The sequence below is a fragment of the Herpailurus yagouaroundi genome, unplaced genomic scaffold (assembly GCF_014898765.1).
Source record: "Herpailurus yagouaroundi ecotype Mexico unplaced genomic scaffold, PumYag 192, whole genome shotgun sequence".
Lineage (NCBI taxonomy): Eukaryota > Metazoa > Chordata > Mammalia > Carnivora > Felidae > Herpailurus > Herpailurus yagouaroundi.
The window spans coordinates 11,165,670-11,181,546 of record NW_024412423.1 but is presented as its reverse complement, the minus strand read 5'-3'; the positions used below and the strand labels follow the sequence as shown (position 1 = coordinate 11,181,546).

General features: G+C 36.0%; 1 protein-coding gene across 2 annotated transcripts in view; it reads right to left on the bottom strand.

The window, feature by feature from the left end:
* Positions 1-15,877, bottom strand: part of SNX2 (sorting nexin 2) — a 56,551-nt gene that overhangs the window by 23,248 nt on the left and 17,426 nt on the right. For both annotated transcript variants that reach the window (XM_040444330.1, XM_040444331.1), the window contains exons 2-6: positions 12,759-12,876; positions 7,486-7,649; positions 6,094-6,160; positions 5,676-5,719; positions 4,152-4,293 (exon numbers count right to left, since the gene is read on the bottom strand). In XM_040444330.1, the coding sequence (XP_040300264.1) occupies positions 4,152-4,293; positions 5,676-5,719; positions 6,094-6,160; positions 7,486-7,649; positions 12,759-12,876 (535 nt within the window). The remainder of the gene's footprint in view (positions 1-4,151; positions 4,294-5,675; positions 5,720-6,093; positions 6,161-7,485; positions 7,650-12,758; positions 12,877-15,877) is intronic.

The following is a 15,877-nucleotide window of genomic DNA, read 5'->3' as shown; positions in this document are numbered from 1 at the left end:
CGTGGTGGGCTCTGCTGTCAGCACAGAAGCCACTCTGGATCCTCTCTCTCTCTGTCCCTCCCCTGCTCATGTGCACTTTTTCTCTCTAAAATAAATAAACACGAGGGGCATCTGGGTGGCTCAATCAGTTGGACATCCGACTTCTACTCAGGTCATGATCTAGCAGTTCATGACTTTGAGCCCCACGTCGGGCTGTGTGCTGACAGCTCAGAGCCTGGAGGCTGCTTTGGATTCTGCGTCTCCGTCTCTCTCTGCCCTTCCCTCGCTCATGCTCGGTCTCTCTCTCAAAAATGAATAAACATTAAAAAAATTTTTTTAATAAAAAATAAAATAAATATCAAAAAAATTTATTTAAAAAGAAGATACTCTAAAGTTGACTGTGGTGGTGTATGCACAACTCTGAATATACTAAAAGCCTTATACACCACATTGAATTATACACTTTATTTTTTTAAGTAAGCTCTACACCCAATGGGGTGCTTGAACTCACAACCCTAAGCTCAAGAGTCACATGCTCTACCAACTGAGCCAGCCAGACACCCCAAATTACACACTAAAATGGATAAATCATATGGCATTTAAATTACATCTCAACAGGGGCGCCTGGGTGGCGCAGTCGGTTAAGCGTCCGACTTCAGCCAGGTCACGATCTCGCGGTCCGTCAGTTCGAGCCCCGCGTCGGGCTCTGGGCGGATGGCTCAGAGCCTGGAGCCTGTTTCCGATTCTGTGTCTCCCTCTCTCTCTGCCCCTCCCCCGTTCATGCTCTGTCTCTCTCTGTCCCAAAAATAAATAAATGTTGAAAAGACTCCTGTTCTTTCAGGGGCAGTTCTAACTTTTCAGCAAAGACGACAAATTACAATTCCTTTTCTCCCGCCTCCACATTAAGTGTTTGTTAGTTGAAAACCACTGGCTGTATACTTAAGAGGGCCTCCCATATATCAACAGTTTTGTGGACAACCTATTCACTTTTTAAATTTTTATTTTATTAAGTTTATTTATTTTGAGACAGAGACAGAGCGCACTTGCGAGCCAGTTGGGGAGGGGCAGAGAGGAGGGGGCAGAATCCCAAGCAAGCTCCGTGCTGCCAGCACAGAGCCTGACACAGGGCTCGAACCCAGACAAACTGTGAAACCAGGACCTAAACTGAAACCAAGAGTCAGACACTTAACCAACTGAGTTTTGTTTTGTTTTTTAAAAAACTGGTAAGACAATATGAAAAAAATGACTGCTTCTGTATTTGCTTGGCTGCCAGGAAGTTCACAACAAATTTGTTACCCACCTTTAGTAATTACCTTTAGTAATTGTTCAGACTTTACATGTACATTTTAAAGAAACTATTTAAGGGGCGCCTGGGTGGCGCAGTCGGTTAAGCGTCCGACTTCAGCCGGGTCACGATCTCGCGGTCCGTGAGTTCGAGCCCCGCGTCGGGCTCTGGGCTGATGGCTCAGAGCCTGGAGCCTGTTTCCGATTCTGTGTCTCCCTCTCTCTCTGCCCCTCCCCCGTTCATGCTCTGTCTCTCTCTGTCCCAAAAATAAATAAAAACGTTGAAAAAAAAAATTAAAAAAAAAAAAAAAAAAAAGAAAACTATTTAACTTGGTTTCATCTTACTGTTTGGCTATGGTTATTTTTCCTGCTAATTTCTTTCTTTAGATATATATATACACATATCTATATACGTATAGATATGTATGTGTATATGTATACACACATGCAAGCATACATATACACATATGCGCACATGTGTGCACACATATATGCATGTGTACACATATGTGCGCGTGCATGCACATACGTGTGTGCATGTGTGTGCACACATATATTTTTTTAACTGCATTATATATGTAGTTGCCTCAAGTAGTTCCTGGAATAAAGTAGTATATAAATAAATATAGCACACGACAGGTTATGTAACCTCGATGAACCTTACCTTCCTTACCTATCACATAAGGACAACACTAAGTTAACTTCACAAAGTTGTTGTGAAGGTTAAATGAATCTCCTGGAAATTATTTAGCACAGTAACTTTCTTTTTTTTTTTTTTTTCAACGTTTTTATTTATTTTTGGGACAGAGAGAGACAGAGCATGAACGGGGGAGGAGCAGAGAGAGAGGGAGACACAGAATCGGAAACAGGCTCCAGGCTCTGAGCCATCAGCCCAGAGCCCGACGCGGGGCTCGAACTCACGGACCGCGAGATCGTGACCTGGCTGAAGTCGGACGCTTAACCGACTGCGCCACCCAGGCGCCCCTAGCACAGTAACTTTCAATAAATGTTAATTATGCCTATAATTTAATTGATAACCTTACAACGTAATGGGCAATCTTGGCCACGTGTATGCATAATACAAACATAACCGTGTGACTGTCCCCTAATAACCTTTTGAAGCCTGTGAGAATCAACATCAGAAAAGGATGCTCTTAAGATTTAGTTTCTAACTTCTATTTTAAATTTACACATACTATTTATTATGCTGTAACAATTTGTGGAAGGTTGAAGACCATTAAGGCAAAATATTAGCTTAAAACAATTAACCTGGACATTAAAATTTACTTTCTCAAAAAAATTCTTTTGCTCATTGTTTATAGACTGGATTAGCATGTTAGCCAGCAAAATGAGAAAAATAATTTATTTTTCCTCTTTTGATATACAAAAATAGTTGCACAACCTAATCAAAGAAAAAAAGGTAATAAATAATTTGCGATACAGGAAACTTAAGATCCATATAAACAGTAGGATGCCAGAAGATACCACTGCCAACGTTTTAAAGATAAGAGAAGTAAGATTATGAAGTAGGTCAGCAGTTCCCAAAATGCAGTCAGAATACAAAAAAGGTTTCTGAGACCCTTTTTCAGACAGGTGTCGGGGAAGGGTGTACCAAAAAGCCTATTTTCATAATAATACTAGACTACTGTCTTTTTTACTCTCATTCTTTTAGGAAAGCTCAGCAGAATTTTACAAAGGTTATATGGTGTGTTATATAACAAGAGATTGAATGCAGAAGCAGATATAAGAACATAGCTATTTTCTATTAAGCCAGATATCAGAGATTTGGAAAACTAAAACAAACAAAAAGCAAGCCACTCTTGTCACTTAAACTTACACTGTCTTAAAAAAATTTAATTTATTGATATTCTTAATTTTTTAAAGTTTTTTTAAAGTACACTCTACCCACAACGTGGGGCTTGAACTCACAACCCCGAGATCAAGAGTCACATGCTCTACCAACTGAACTAGCCAGGTGCCCCTACAAAGTTTTTTATAATAAAAAAACTCAGAGAATATAATAAATGCATTTAAATATGTCAGGTTTTAAAGTCATAAAAGATACCAACAGAAGTGCTCTTCAAACAAAATGTTTTTAAAAAGTAAAAACAAAAATTTAAAGATCAGCAAAATTCAATTTGAATATTTTCACAATAAATTGAAAACACTGAGAAAAGAAGCACAAAATTTTAAGAGATGACATGTCTTTTAATGGGACAATGTAAGTTGTCCTCTTTTGAAATTTTCTGCATACTTTTTTTTTTTTTTTAAAGCTCTACACCCAAAATGGGGCTTGAACTCCCAACCCTGTGGTCGAGAGGTGCACGCTCTGCCAAGAGAACCAACAGGTGCTTGCTCCCTTCTACAGATTTTTAACTAAGCCTTTATTACTTGTATAGGTAGAAATGTTTTTAAACATTAAATTGAGGTATGGAATATACTAACATGATACCTCTTATAAGATCTGGACTGGATCAAATCTTCTTTTTGGACAATGAATAGCTGAAACCCAAATACTTTCATTCCTTAGAATAATGTTAATATGCTACCAATATTAAGTATCTTCTGAATGTTACTTAGTAAAATGTTAGGGTTTGATTGTCTTCAACTTGGCAAATTCAGACCCAATATTTAACATCGTTATATAAATCAAATCCTAAATTGATCCTATATAAATAAAAATCCTAAGAGGTTAGAAAATAAAAGTATGAGCTTATACATTCTTAATTGATGAATGATTATCATAAATGGAATGTTTATTAAATTCAGTATTACCAGACACTATAATTTATCCTGATAATAAATGATCATGGTAGCCTAATAATCTAGGTAGTTTAAAACTGAACTAGTAGCAGTAACTTTTTTTTGTTTTTTAAATTCATACTTACCTACTATACTCTTTTCTGGAGCTGGTGGCACAATATAACCAACATGTAAATACTTGCTTGCTAATTTGCTATGCAAACCGAGAAAGTCACTGAATCTTCTTTTAACTGAAAATTCACTCTTACTGAACATGGAAAGAGAAGTCTACAAGTGAAGAAGAGGCATTTTAAATTTTGAATACTAAGTAATTCTTCAGAAGTTAGCATCACATAAACCTGTGAACTATGTATACCTACACACACGTTTTACTTTGCAAAAGACCACAGGGTAGCTAACTAATATGGAATACACATTTCTAACCAAAAAAAAAAAAAAAAAAAAATTCCTACGTTATTATACGTTGTGTTTTGTTTTGTTTTTACAGAGACTTAAAAGGACAAAATGTTTGCTTTATTCTATCCTTGACTCATCTCATCAACTCTAATTACATTTAGGTCAATGACTCTTAAATCTTTACCTCTGGCCCAGATCTCCTCTGAGCTTCAGTCCAATATATCAAAATGCCCAAGGGACACTTCCACTTAAATCTGACTGCCACCTCAAGTTCACCACATCTCCTGCTGGAACATAATCTCCATGTGGGAAGGGCACGTGTCTGTACTGTTTCCTATTATAAACTCTTGTGCTTGGAAACGAGCCAGACCCCACGATTAACTGTTTAATAAATATCTGTTCAATGAATTAACAAATTCTTTACCCCCATCCAAAAACTGTGTTGCTCTCTCTGTGTTGCCTTTTCTCTGAGATCACTCTGACACAACCACAGAGATCCTCTAGTCGGTAACTTAGGCATCTCTCTTTCACTCTGCACATCCAAGCTCTACTGATTCTACTCCCTACACAACTCAGGAAGCCATTATTTTGTTCATCCCCAGAATCTACTCTTTAGTATAAAATATTACTTCTCACAGCTAGGAATGCTGCAGATCCTCTTTGTCTCTTTTAAGATCTGAAGGTCTACAATCCTTTAGAAATGACAATGGAATTAACTGGATATCTTGACCTATATATACTCTGCCCTCCCAAATTAGCAATCGGAGAGATCTTTCTAAAAGAAAAATCTAATTATGCCACACTCTTGCTTGAATCTCTTCAGTTGCTCTCCATTCTACTCAGGACGAACCCAAGTTCCTTCATGTGGCTGCTGGTAATACAGGGAGGCTACTGCCGAACAATTCAATCAGGTACCATGTCTTGCAGATCCCAGAAAGCACACTGATTTCTGGAGGTCTGGCCTTAACAAAAGCAAATCGCTTTGCCTGGAGCAAGCATTCTTCTCCTTTCTCCAAGAACCTCTCTTGCCCATCATTTTCCCCTATCTTTGTCTAGGTTAGGTTCCTCCCTACATACAAAATGCAAAATACTTTACCTCTACTTTACAGAATACTGTACTTAACAAACCATAACTCATGTAACTACTTATGTGAAATCTTCACTGGATGGTAACCTGTGTAAAGACAGGATGTTGTAATCTCATACTACACATGGTGAGGGCTTACTACTTCTCTGAAGGAGCAAAGGCTTACCTTTGTTGTTACTCTATATGCCATGTAAGCATTCATGCCATCACCTACAAGAAAAGTCAAACAATACTATTAAAAATAATAAGCTTAACACACACACAAAGGTAACTATGTGAAGTAATACGTTGACTGACTTGATTGTGGTAATGTATTATTGTATACATATATTAAATGTGTACATATATTAAATCAGCATCCTGTATACCTTAAATATATACGATCATTTGTTAATTATAATTTAATAAAGCTGAAAAAAGTAAAATGAGTAAAAAAGTAAAATTTAGAGTAAAAAGCCCCAGAAGCTTAAAAATGAAAGTACCATTTTAATACTGTTAACATTGCACTTAAGAAAAACAGCATATTAACAACCAAGGTACTTATCAAAAAGAACGAAATTAAAGTGTACTAAATATTGACTCACCGACTTTCTCCGGATCTGATACACCAATTTCTATGTCAAAAACATCTCCATTTGCTTCTTCTTCAATCTAGAAAAGATAACTTTTTTGATGTTAAAGATTCCAATTTAGATTACTGTTTTAACACTAATAACTTTAATTTTCACGATCTTTTATTAGGGTCAGTGTCAAAACAATTTAAAAAGCCACTCAGCATTCCATTTCTGAAAAACAAAAGCTTTCATATTTCCTGACAATATTTAAAAACACACACACACACACACACGTGCACACATTCACAACACACACGTACAGAAACTAGGAAAAGGATCATCTGGAGAAGTTACAGAAAGCCTGTGTTCTCACACCTCTGCAGATTTAGTCTTCTGGAAGAGTACTGTCGAAGTTTTCTTTGTTCTATATACAGAATCTTGAGATTCACATTATTAAACTAATACCTTAATGATTTTTAATACTAGCACTTTCTGAAGTTGTCTCTAGTCTTTAATGACCAGGAGGAAGTAGCCATTACTTTTGCCCGTAGCACACTACCTATCAATAGAAATAATTACACTAGAATCTTCAGCACCATGATTTGTCTAATAACCCAGTAAACACACATTCTTCCTGAAGACAACGAAAGGACTATAAAGCAGTAAGTAGGAAAAATGGTAACCGCATGAGACTGCAGGGAAGCACTTTTTAATGCCGTTGTAAATAAGCAATCTAGGAGCAGCTCTGCAGGCAAGTCTGGTTATTCTCAAGAAGAAAGCACAGAAATTTGTTAAATCTTGCAAATATTTTAGAGTAATATTAATAGCCTAAAATTACCTAAAAGTTTTTCTAACCATAACCCTTTTTTCCCCAAAGTTGTCTTCTTGTACAGATTTTTAAAAAACTAAACCTTATTTGAATTGTAAGGTCAAGTATATAAATCAGAAACCCTAAAAAAATAGCTCAGAAACTTCCACAAACACCACCCTTACACGCCTGTAGGCCCTCTTGTGCTTCCTCTCCACTCACAACCCACTCTGCACCCTGCCAACATAACCACTAACATTTACTGCACGATTCATCAAATAAAATTACTCAAAAGATCACTTTATTAAAGTTTTCAAAGCACTTTCAAACATTTTCTCATTTGACCAACAAAGAAACCCTGAGTCATACATTACCATCGTGAGATCACAAATGACAAAATCCTTAAGAAGGAAAGTAATGTGCCCAAGTCATTGGGTTAAAAAGTGATGAGGATAAGATTAGAAGCCACATCAGTTGACTTCTTTAGTCCAATACGTTTTTCCCCAAATGTTGAAATGGCTTTGATTAGAGAGCCTCACAAGAGAGTGATGCTGGGCAGGGAACAAAAGCTTACTATTTACATTTCAATCTAGAATAGAAACATTTTCCCATACCTCCTCCCTGGATCTATCAAAGATCACAGGAGCAGATATACTCTTTGATTCCATTCTGGGAGCAATGAGTGTAGTAGGGGTCACAGGTGTAACTGCAGGAGAAGGCTCTGAGGAGAGGATAGGTTCCCTTTCTGGACTATCCAGAGAAACTTCTTCTGTGGCTTCTAGATACAAATGAAACAAGTTACTTACTTAAGGACAGTGATAACAACCCCCTGCAGCCTACATTGCAGTTAATGAGTCATGAAAAATAGTTTTATACTACTCACATATATCAAAATAACGGCATTTAAAAATGGTTGTTATAATTTAATGAATCATTCCTTAAATGTTTATCAAAACTTTAAAACCAATAGTGACTGTGTTGATTTCAGGAAGAATTAAAGTAGGTCAGCTTAATTATCTAAACTAGTGGTAAGAATAAAGCTAAAAGGAAAGCAATGATGTGGATAATTCCACATTCATTTATGTTTGGGTTTATCATACATCTTATACTTGGGGTAACTTACCTTTCAAAATCTTTTATTCAAACTAACATTATGATTACTTTACAAACAAAAATTTCATGGTAACAGACTGCCCAGAAATATCCCAAATGGGATTAAAAATCTGTTATGGAAAATCCACAAAGTTAGTGATCTAAAGCAATTAACTGCTAAAGATTACTGGATATTAGTTGAATACACAAATATGACACAAAGCAAACAGCTGTTTAGGTTTTAATTTAAAATGCTCATTCACTTGAAAAAATCTAAAATTAAACATAATTAAAACCAAATCAAATCAATAAACTGTCTACAAACTAGGTAACACTGTGCTAAATGCAATGGATAAACACAAAGAAATGTAAAGTATCATACCTGCCCTCAGGGAGTTTATAATCTAGTTGGGAAAACAAGACACAAGCATGTGGAATGTTAAATAATAATAAAAGACAAATAATAGGCAAGAGAACAATAAAAAAGAATGTTAAAAGAAAGACATTTAACTGGTATATGAACTACAGAACAAACACTACCATTTGAGATGAGACAACACGTTAGGGTGGGGAAAATCAGCAGCAGTTTATGAAAGTGATCTGGATGCATAGAGAAAAAATGGGCGAAGAAATCTAGGAAAATGAAACAATAGCATAAAGAAAAAGCAAAACCAGAAAAATGAAAATTACATTCAGTGGCCATAATGAAAACCACAGTTCGGTGGGATTATAGAGAATTGATAACAGGAGAAGAAGGCAGGGCTGTAAGGGGAACAGAATCAGACCAGCAGTTTCTAACCTGAGGTTCTTAGATTCCCAGAAGTTTGGGAAGGTAGAAATGGCAGTCAGTGATCCTGAAATACGGTAAATAATGTTAAGATTTACATTTAAATGTGAACAGGGTAAACAGGTCAACATTTTATCAATCTATTCTTACTGGTTTTCCCATGTTGAGGAGACCCTCACTGACTCAGCTCTCTTGATTTTTTTAAATTAAAAATAAAAAGAATAACCAAAATCATACTAACCAGAGGAAGGAAGATAGACTGTAGATGTAAAATACACAGACAATAAATGACCCTGATAGAACGACTAAAAGCTTACACGCGGCTTCAGGCTGTTAACACTGCTAGTATTTATTCATTTTCTAAGAAATGAAACCAATTGATCAATAAAAGAAAGTAAGAAAGCAGTGTAGCATAGGTAGGCGGTGTGAGATCCATAATCTACAGACAAGCCAAACAGCAAGCAGCAAACAAAAGAGATAAATAAAAAGAAATCTAAAATTCTCTGAAAGAGGTACTGCTATGCGCAACAAATCCAGAGACAAAAAAAGGGAAAGGCATATAAACTTTACTGATGTATCAGGACAGATACAGTAACTTTAATTTTTCAATCACAGTTTACTTCACTGATACCAGATTCTGTGTTCTTTGCAAGGACTGAGTAGCTGTTTCATAAATAGTAGGTAACCTCAAAATAAGAAAAGCTAACTATGATCTACTTAAGTAGCTGATACGGAGAAGGAAAATGGATACAGAAAGAAAGAGATTAGACTTAGCACATTAACTACCATATAGTCAGTCTGCTTTAGTCTTCTCATGACTTTACTACAACAAATTCACATAACTTAATTTAAACCAGAACTTAATTTAAACCTGTGGAGATGCCCCAAAGGTTTTAAGCATAAAGATTAACTTCTCCTTGGAAGAGATACTTTGAGGACAAATATAGATTGATTATGTCAATGTCAGAGAAGTAATTTCATTCATATCATAGATACCAGAGAATTTTTTAAACAAAGGAATACTCATTAAACTTACAATTGGTGTCATAAATGAAATAAGCTAACGACCCTGGCAAAAACAAGATTTAAAAGTATAGCACAATTTCAACACAGGTAATTTGCTCACCCTCAGTTATTCCTCTACGACAATGTCTTGAAGTATGTGCAGTGAAGCTTAGTCTGAAGGAGGTAACAAATGGTGGAGGGGCTTATAGTCAACCACATTTGGTGAATGCTCTCCAAGTAAACTAGCAACAGTAACATGTCACACTTACAACCTTTTTCTGGTACCACCCCTGACATAACAGTACCTGAAATGCTCCCCAAAACATCTTAGCAGAGTACCTATAGTATCTAATCTTTTCATGGTTTTAAAATCAAAATGACTAGATCACTAGAGCAATATTTATATTCTCTCCCTGATGTAGGGGAAATAAACTAAGTACATGTTCTTTTAGTAATGAACAATAGTTTTCATCACCCTGATAACACAGGCTCCTCTGTTATGGTTCCAAGAACCACACCTGCTTAAAGGCATTAAGACAGAAGTGTATAGATAGTATTAATCCTTTCACATAAAAATGATCAGATTAGCAGTGTCTGGATGGCTCAGTAGGTTAAGTTCGAGCCCCGCATCAGGCTCTGGGCTGACACCTCAGAGACTGGAGCCTGCTTTGGATTCTATGTCTCCCTCTCTCTCTCTCTGCCCCTCCCTTGCTCACACACTGTCTCTAAAAATAAATAAACATTTTTAAACATTTAAAAAAACATTTAAAAAATTCTTAACAAAGTGTTTATGTTCTGACAGAGAGAGAGAGAGAGAGAGAGAGAGAGAGTCAGTCAGTCAGTCAGGGAGGGGCAGTGATACAGGGAGACAGGCTCTGTGTTGTCAGAGAAGAGGCGGAAACAGGGCTCAAACCCATGAACCGTGAGATCATGATCTGAGCCAAAGTTGAACATTCAACTGACTGAGCCCCCCAGACGCCTCTCTCTCTTTTTTTAAAACAAACACTAACAGTGACCATCACTGAATCACAATATTTAGTATAGGTTGCTAGGTAGAGCAGAACACAAAAAAGATTTTTCTAATTAAGCGAAGTGGGCAAATATCAACGTATACTCATCTGGAAACTGATCAGTTGTGGATACTGGTTAAAAAAAAACAAAACAAAAAACCCTCACATAGTTCTGGCGTTAGAACTTTCAGCGTATTCTTTACGTATGAGTTTTGAGACTTCAAGGTGAAAGGGTCCTTTATAAAACAGATAATCCAAAACTTCCATGTAAAACCCTCTATTGGGGGAATACACACTTTATTTTTTTATTTTAAAAAAATATTTGGGGTGTGCCAGGTTTTTTTTTTTAATCTTTATTAAATGTTTTTTAATGTTTCTCTATTTTTAAGACAGAGAGACAGAGACAGAGTGTGAGCAGGGGAGGGGCAGAGAGAGGGAGGGAGACATAGAACTCTAAGCAGGTTCCAGGCTCTGAGCTGTCAGCACAGAGCCTGACACAGGGCTTGAACTTACGGACCTCAAGATCATGACCTGAGGCAAAGGTGGGAAGCTTAACCGACTGAGCCACCCAGGCGCCCTAGGAATACATACTTTAAATTAGTACCCACTTAGAAGAGAAAGGACTCATGTCTTTTATTTTAAAACATAAATGCCATGAAAAAACTTTAAAGGATGCCTGGGAAAAAGTCTGTAAAAGAAAACAAAAAGAAATATTATGACTTTGGTTAACTGTCATTTTACTATAAGTTGTTAGGTAGCTACGAAATAAGTGAATACATAAATGGGAAATATTATTGGTATTTGGTATGGTATTTTAAATTTTCTGACATGTTAAAATACACGAATTCATCTGTAGTAAAAATTTTTCATAAAACTAATCAAGAAGGAATGTATATGGACCTTTGAGATGGAGAAGTGGTGTTTTTTTTTAATGTTTATTATTATTATTTTTTTGATAGAGAGAGAGAACACGCATGCACTTGCAAGGAGGGGAGGGTCAGAGAGAGGGAGACACAGAACCCAAAGCAGGCTCCAGTTGGCTCAAACTCACAAACCACGAGATCACAGCCTGAGCTGAATGTGGACAGTTAACCAACTGAGCCATGCAGGTGTCCCAAGACATAAAATTTTATCTTCAAAGACATTGATGTAAAAAATACAGAATGGCTCAAATATGCAACTACCGTTAAAGCTGAGGACATGTTGTTAAATTTTAACTCAATGAAAACCAGTTCAGGTAAATCAAGCCGTTAAACAAAGATCTACTACTTTAATTTTTTTGTCATTAATCTTAAACAGATTCTGCCTTTTAATATCCAAGCATTAACTTTTGCCTAAGTTTTAATGTTAAAGCAGGTAACTGTTTTGAAGAGAATCCAATTTTTTAAGATTTTATTTTTAAGTCATTTCTACACCCAACCCCAAGATAAAGAGTCATATGGCTCCAACTGAGCCAGCCAGGTGCCCCAAGAATCCAATTATTTTAAAGGCAGGACCACACCAAATCCTGCCCCCGTATCAAAAATAAATACCACAACCAACAATTTACTCATCCACAAGTGAATCAAACAGAACTATGGTAAATACTAAAGTATTTTATTGAAACAAACATATTTGAAATAATTTTAAAATCGAGTTTAATTTTGCTTGTGTTAACCTGTAAGTAATAAAGACGACAATTACCGCTATTTGTCAAAGTATGAATGCCACAATCATTAGTTTTTTGAGTCAAAACATAAAATTATAATATGTGATTTACTTTCAAATGCTTCAAACAAGAAAGGATCACATATTTGCTTCTCTCAACAGTCTGTATTTTTCACAAAGCGATCTAACTGGAACTAACTGGAAATTTCCTATCTTTCCAAGGTGTTAACAAGAAGAGCTACCACTAACCTTACACGAAATCTCAGTTTTGCATTACAGAGTATCATGTAACAGGATATATGCTACAATTGACTGTTACTAAAAAAATAAAAATATTTATAATTACCTGCAAAAAGATCTTCCCTGTCATCATCTAGGACAACCTCTGCAGGCTTCCGACCATTGGAGTTTGTACTAACATCTTCTGCAGGAAGACTAGCTGGTTCTGGAGATGATGGACTTGACTGTTCAAAAAATAACAATAGATAATGAATTAGCATGTTTAGCTGTTATAATTATGACTCTATACATTATAGAAATAGAACATTCTCTTGATAAAAAGTGAAGAACAAGAACAGCTATTTATCCTACCTCCTCTGAGAGTAAGAATGAACCAAAAACACATTTTTATTCATTTTCCTTAACAAAAACTCATTTAAGATTTTTTAAAAAATCTTTTTTGATCATCCTTTTAGAGATACTAATTTATCATGTTGACTTATAATTAACAAAAAATACTTTACAGTCACATATAATATTATATAAGAGCAAAAATCAGATCTTGAAAACATGTTGCATGAATAAAAAGTTCAAGGTATTCCTTTAACGTAAGAGAAAGGTTTAGTATTAGTTGAATTAAGAGTAAAATTATTCTAAAATTCTATGGTTTCAAATGAAAAATAAGCTCTCTTCCCAAACATTTACATCTCAAATGAGCATAGGGACTGTTTTTGAACTTCTTAACCTTAAAGTACAAGGACCACCAAAATAGAATCTAGACTGTGAAGGTTTTAGCTTTATTGTAGCTTTTTCCTAACAGTTAAAACCAATACTCCTTTTTAAAATCATCACATAAAAAGTGTGTATGTCAAAAGTGCACTAGATATTTTCACAAACCGAACACACTTGTGTAACCAGCACAGGATCAAGAAAGAGAACCCCAGAAGCTCTACTTCCATTCTTTACTCTCCACCCCCCCAAGCTTCAACCAGCATGGATTAGTTTCCACTGTTGCTGTTCTTCATAAAACTGGAACCATAGAGAATATATTCTTTAGCGTTTTGTTTTCTTTTAATGTTATGTATTCAAGATACTTCCATAGTAACAGATTACTCATTCTTGCTGCTGCAAAATATTCCATTGTGTAAATATACCTCAATTGATCCATTCTATTACCGATGGGACGTGGATAGTCTTCACTTTCGTACTACCATCAATAATCCTGTATAAACCTCCAGTGTATGTATGTTTTAACAAACACGGGATCGAATTTCTGCTTTGTATGTATGAGTAGAATAGTTAGACCACATGGTAGGTGAATGTCCTGATTTAGAAGATATCATTAAACAATCTTCCAAAGTGGTTACACAATTTACACTCCCACCAGCAGCACATGAAAATATCAATTGCTCCACATCCTTTTCAACATTTTGATATATTCCATCATTTTCCATGTTAACTATTATGGCAACATAAAGAGTATCTTATTGTGGTTTGAATTTGCATTTTCCTGAGGAATAATGACATTCAGCAATTTTTCACATGTTAAATGGCCATTTGAATATCCTCTTTTGTGAAGTCTCCAAGTATTTTGCCCATTTTGCTGTTTTTCTTAGTGACTTGTAGTTCTTTTTAAAAAAAATGTTTATTTTTTTATTTTGAGACAAAGAGCAAGCAGGAGGGATACAGAGAGAGAGAGAGAGAGAGAGAGAGAGAGAGAAAGAGAGAATCCCAAGGAGGCTACACCCTGTCAGCAGAGCCCTGATGCGGGCCTTGATCCCTCGAAAGGGTGAGATCATGACCTGAGGCAAAATCAAGAGTTGGACACTCAGTCACATGAACCACTCAGGTGCCCCTCTCATTAGATTTTTAAGTAAACTATCCCCTATGGCATAAGGACATTTCTTTACAGCTTTCAAAATCAGTTTCAATTATTTACTGAATTTAAAGGGGAGGCTCTCTTTTCCCTCAGGAACTCATTCTTACAGCCTCAAACTCTCACATAGGTGGGCCTCCATTTACCTTACCAATTTTACTTGAAGGAATTTAAAAACAACTAAGCTTATACATTTTTCATGTGGAAGATGTTCCTGGCAATCTCAGCCTCATCTCTAGCTAAGTCTGATTAGGTTAATGGCCTATATGCTCCTACAGAATATCTACTTCTCCTATCATCATTTCTCTTACCACATTATAATTATTAACTGTTTATAGATTATGACTATCTCCGTTTGTTTACTACTTTTTCACTCAATTCCTGGCTGTGCTCAATGACTGTCTGTTAACTGAGTTCTTTTTTGTTGTTGTTGTTGTTAAATGAATTCTAAGAAAACAATTATAAATATGCCTCAGAAGTGGCCACAAGTTTGTCAATGAGATTACCTACAATACTGAACATTTTGAAATAGCTTAAATCACACCTACATAAAAATGTAGCACAGCAGTTCCAACAACCATTCATGATAAAAACTCACAACAAACTAAAACCACAGGGAACTTATTCACGTTGAGAAAGAACAGCTACAAAAAACATACATCAAAATATTTTGAAGTAAGATCCACACCCATCGTGGGGCTTGAACTCAAAATCCCAAGAACAAGAGTCACATGCTCTACTCACTGAGCCAGCCAGGCAGCCCCTACATCAAACTTAATGGTGGGAAACTAAAAGCTTTCCCACAAAGATCAGTAATAAGACAAGGATGTCACCTTTTACCACTGCTTTTCAACATTGTACTTTAAGTCCCTGCTGATGCAATAAAACAAGAAAAGGAAATGAAAGGTATACAAATTGATAAGGAAAAAATAAAATTGTCTTTGTTCACAGATGACATAAACATCTAAATAGGAAATCCAAAAGACAAAACTTTCCAGAACTAATAAGCAATTATAGCAAACTTGCAGCATACAAGGTTAGTACAAAAAATTTAATCACTTTCCTAAATAGCATCAATGAACAAACTGAATTTGAAGTTAAGAACAATACTACTGAGGGGTGCCTGGATGGCTCAGTCGGTTAAGCGTCTTTTGATTTCGGCTCAGGTCATGATCTCACGGTTCTCACAAGTTTAAGCCCCATGTCAGGCTCTGCGCTGATAGTAGAGCCCACTTAGGATTCTCTCTCCTCTCTCTGCTCCTACTGGGCTCATATGCTCTCTTTCTCTCTCAAAATAAATAAGTAAAACATAAAAAAAGAGAAGAGAAGAGAAGAGAAGAGAAGAGAAGAGAAGAGAAGAGAAGAGAAGA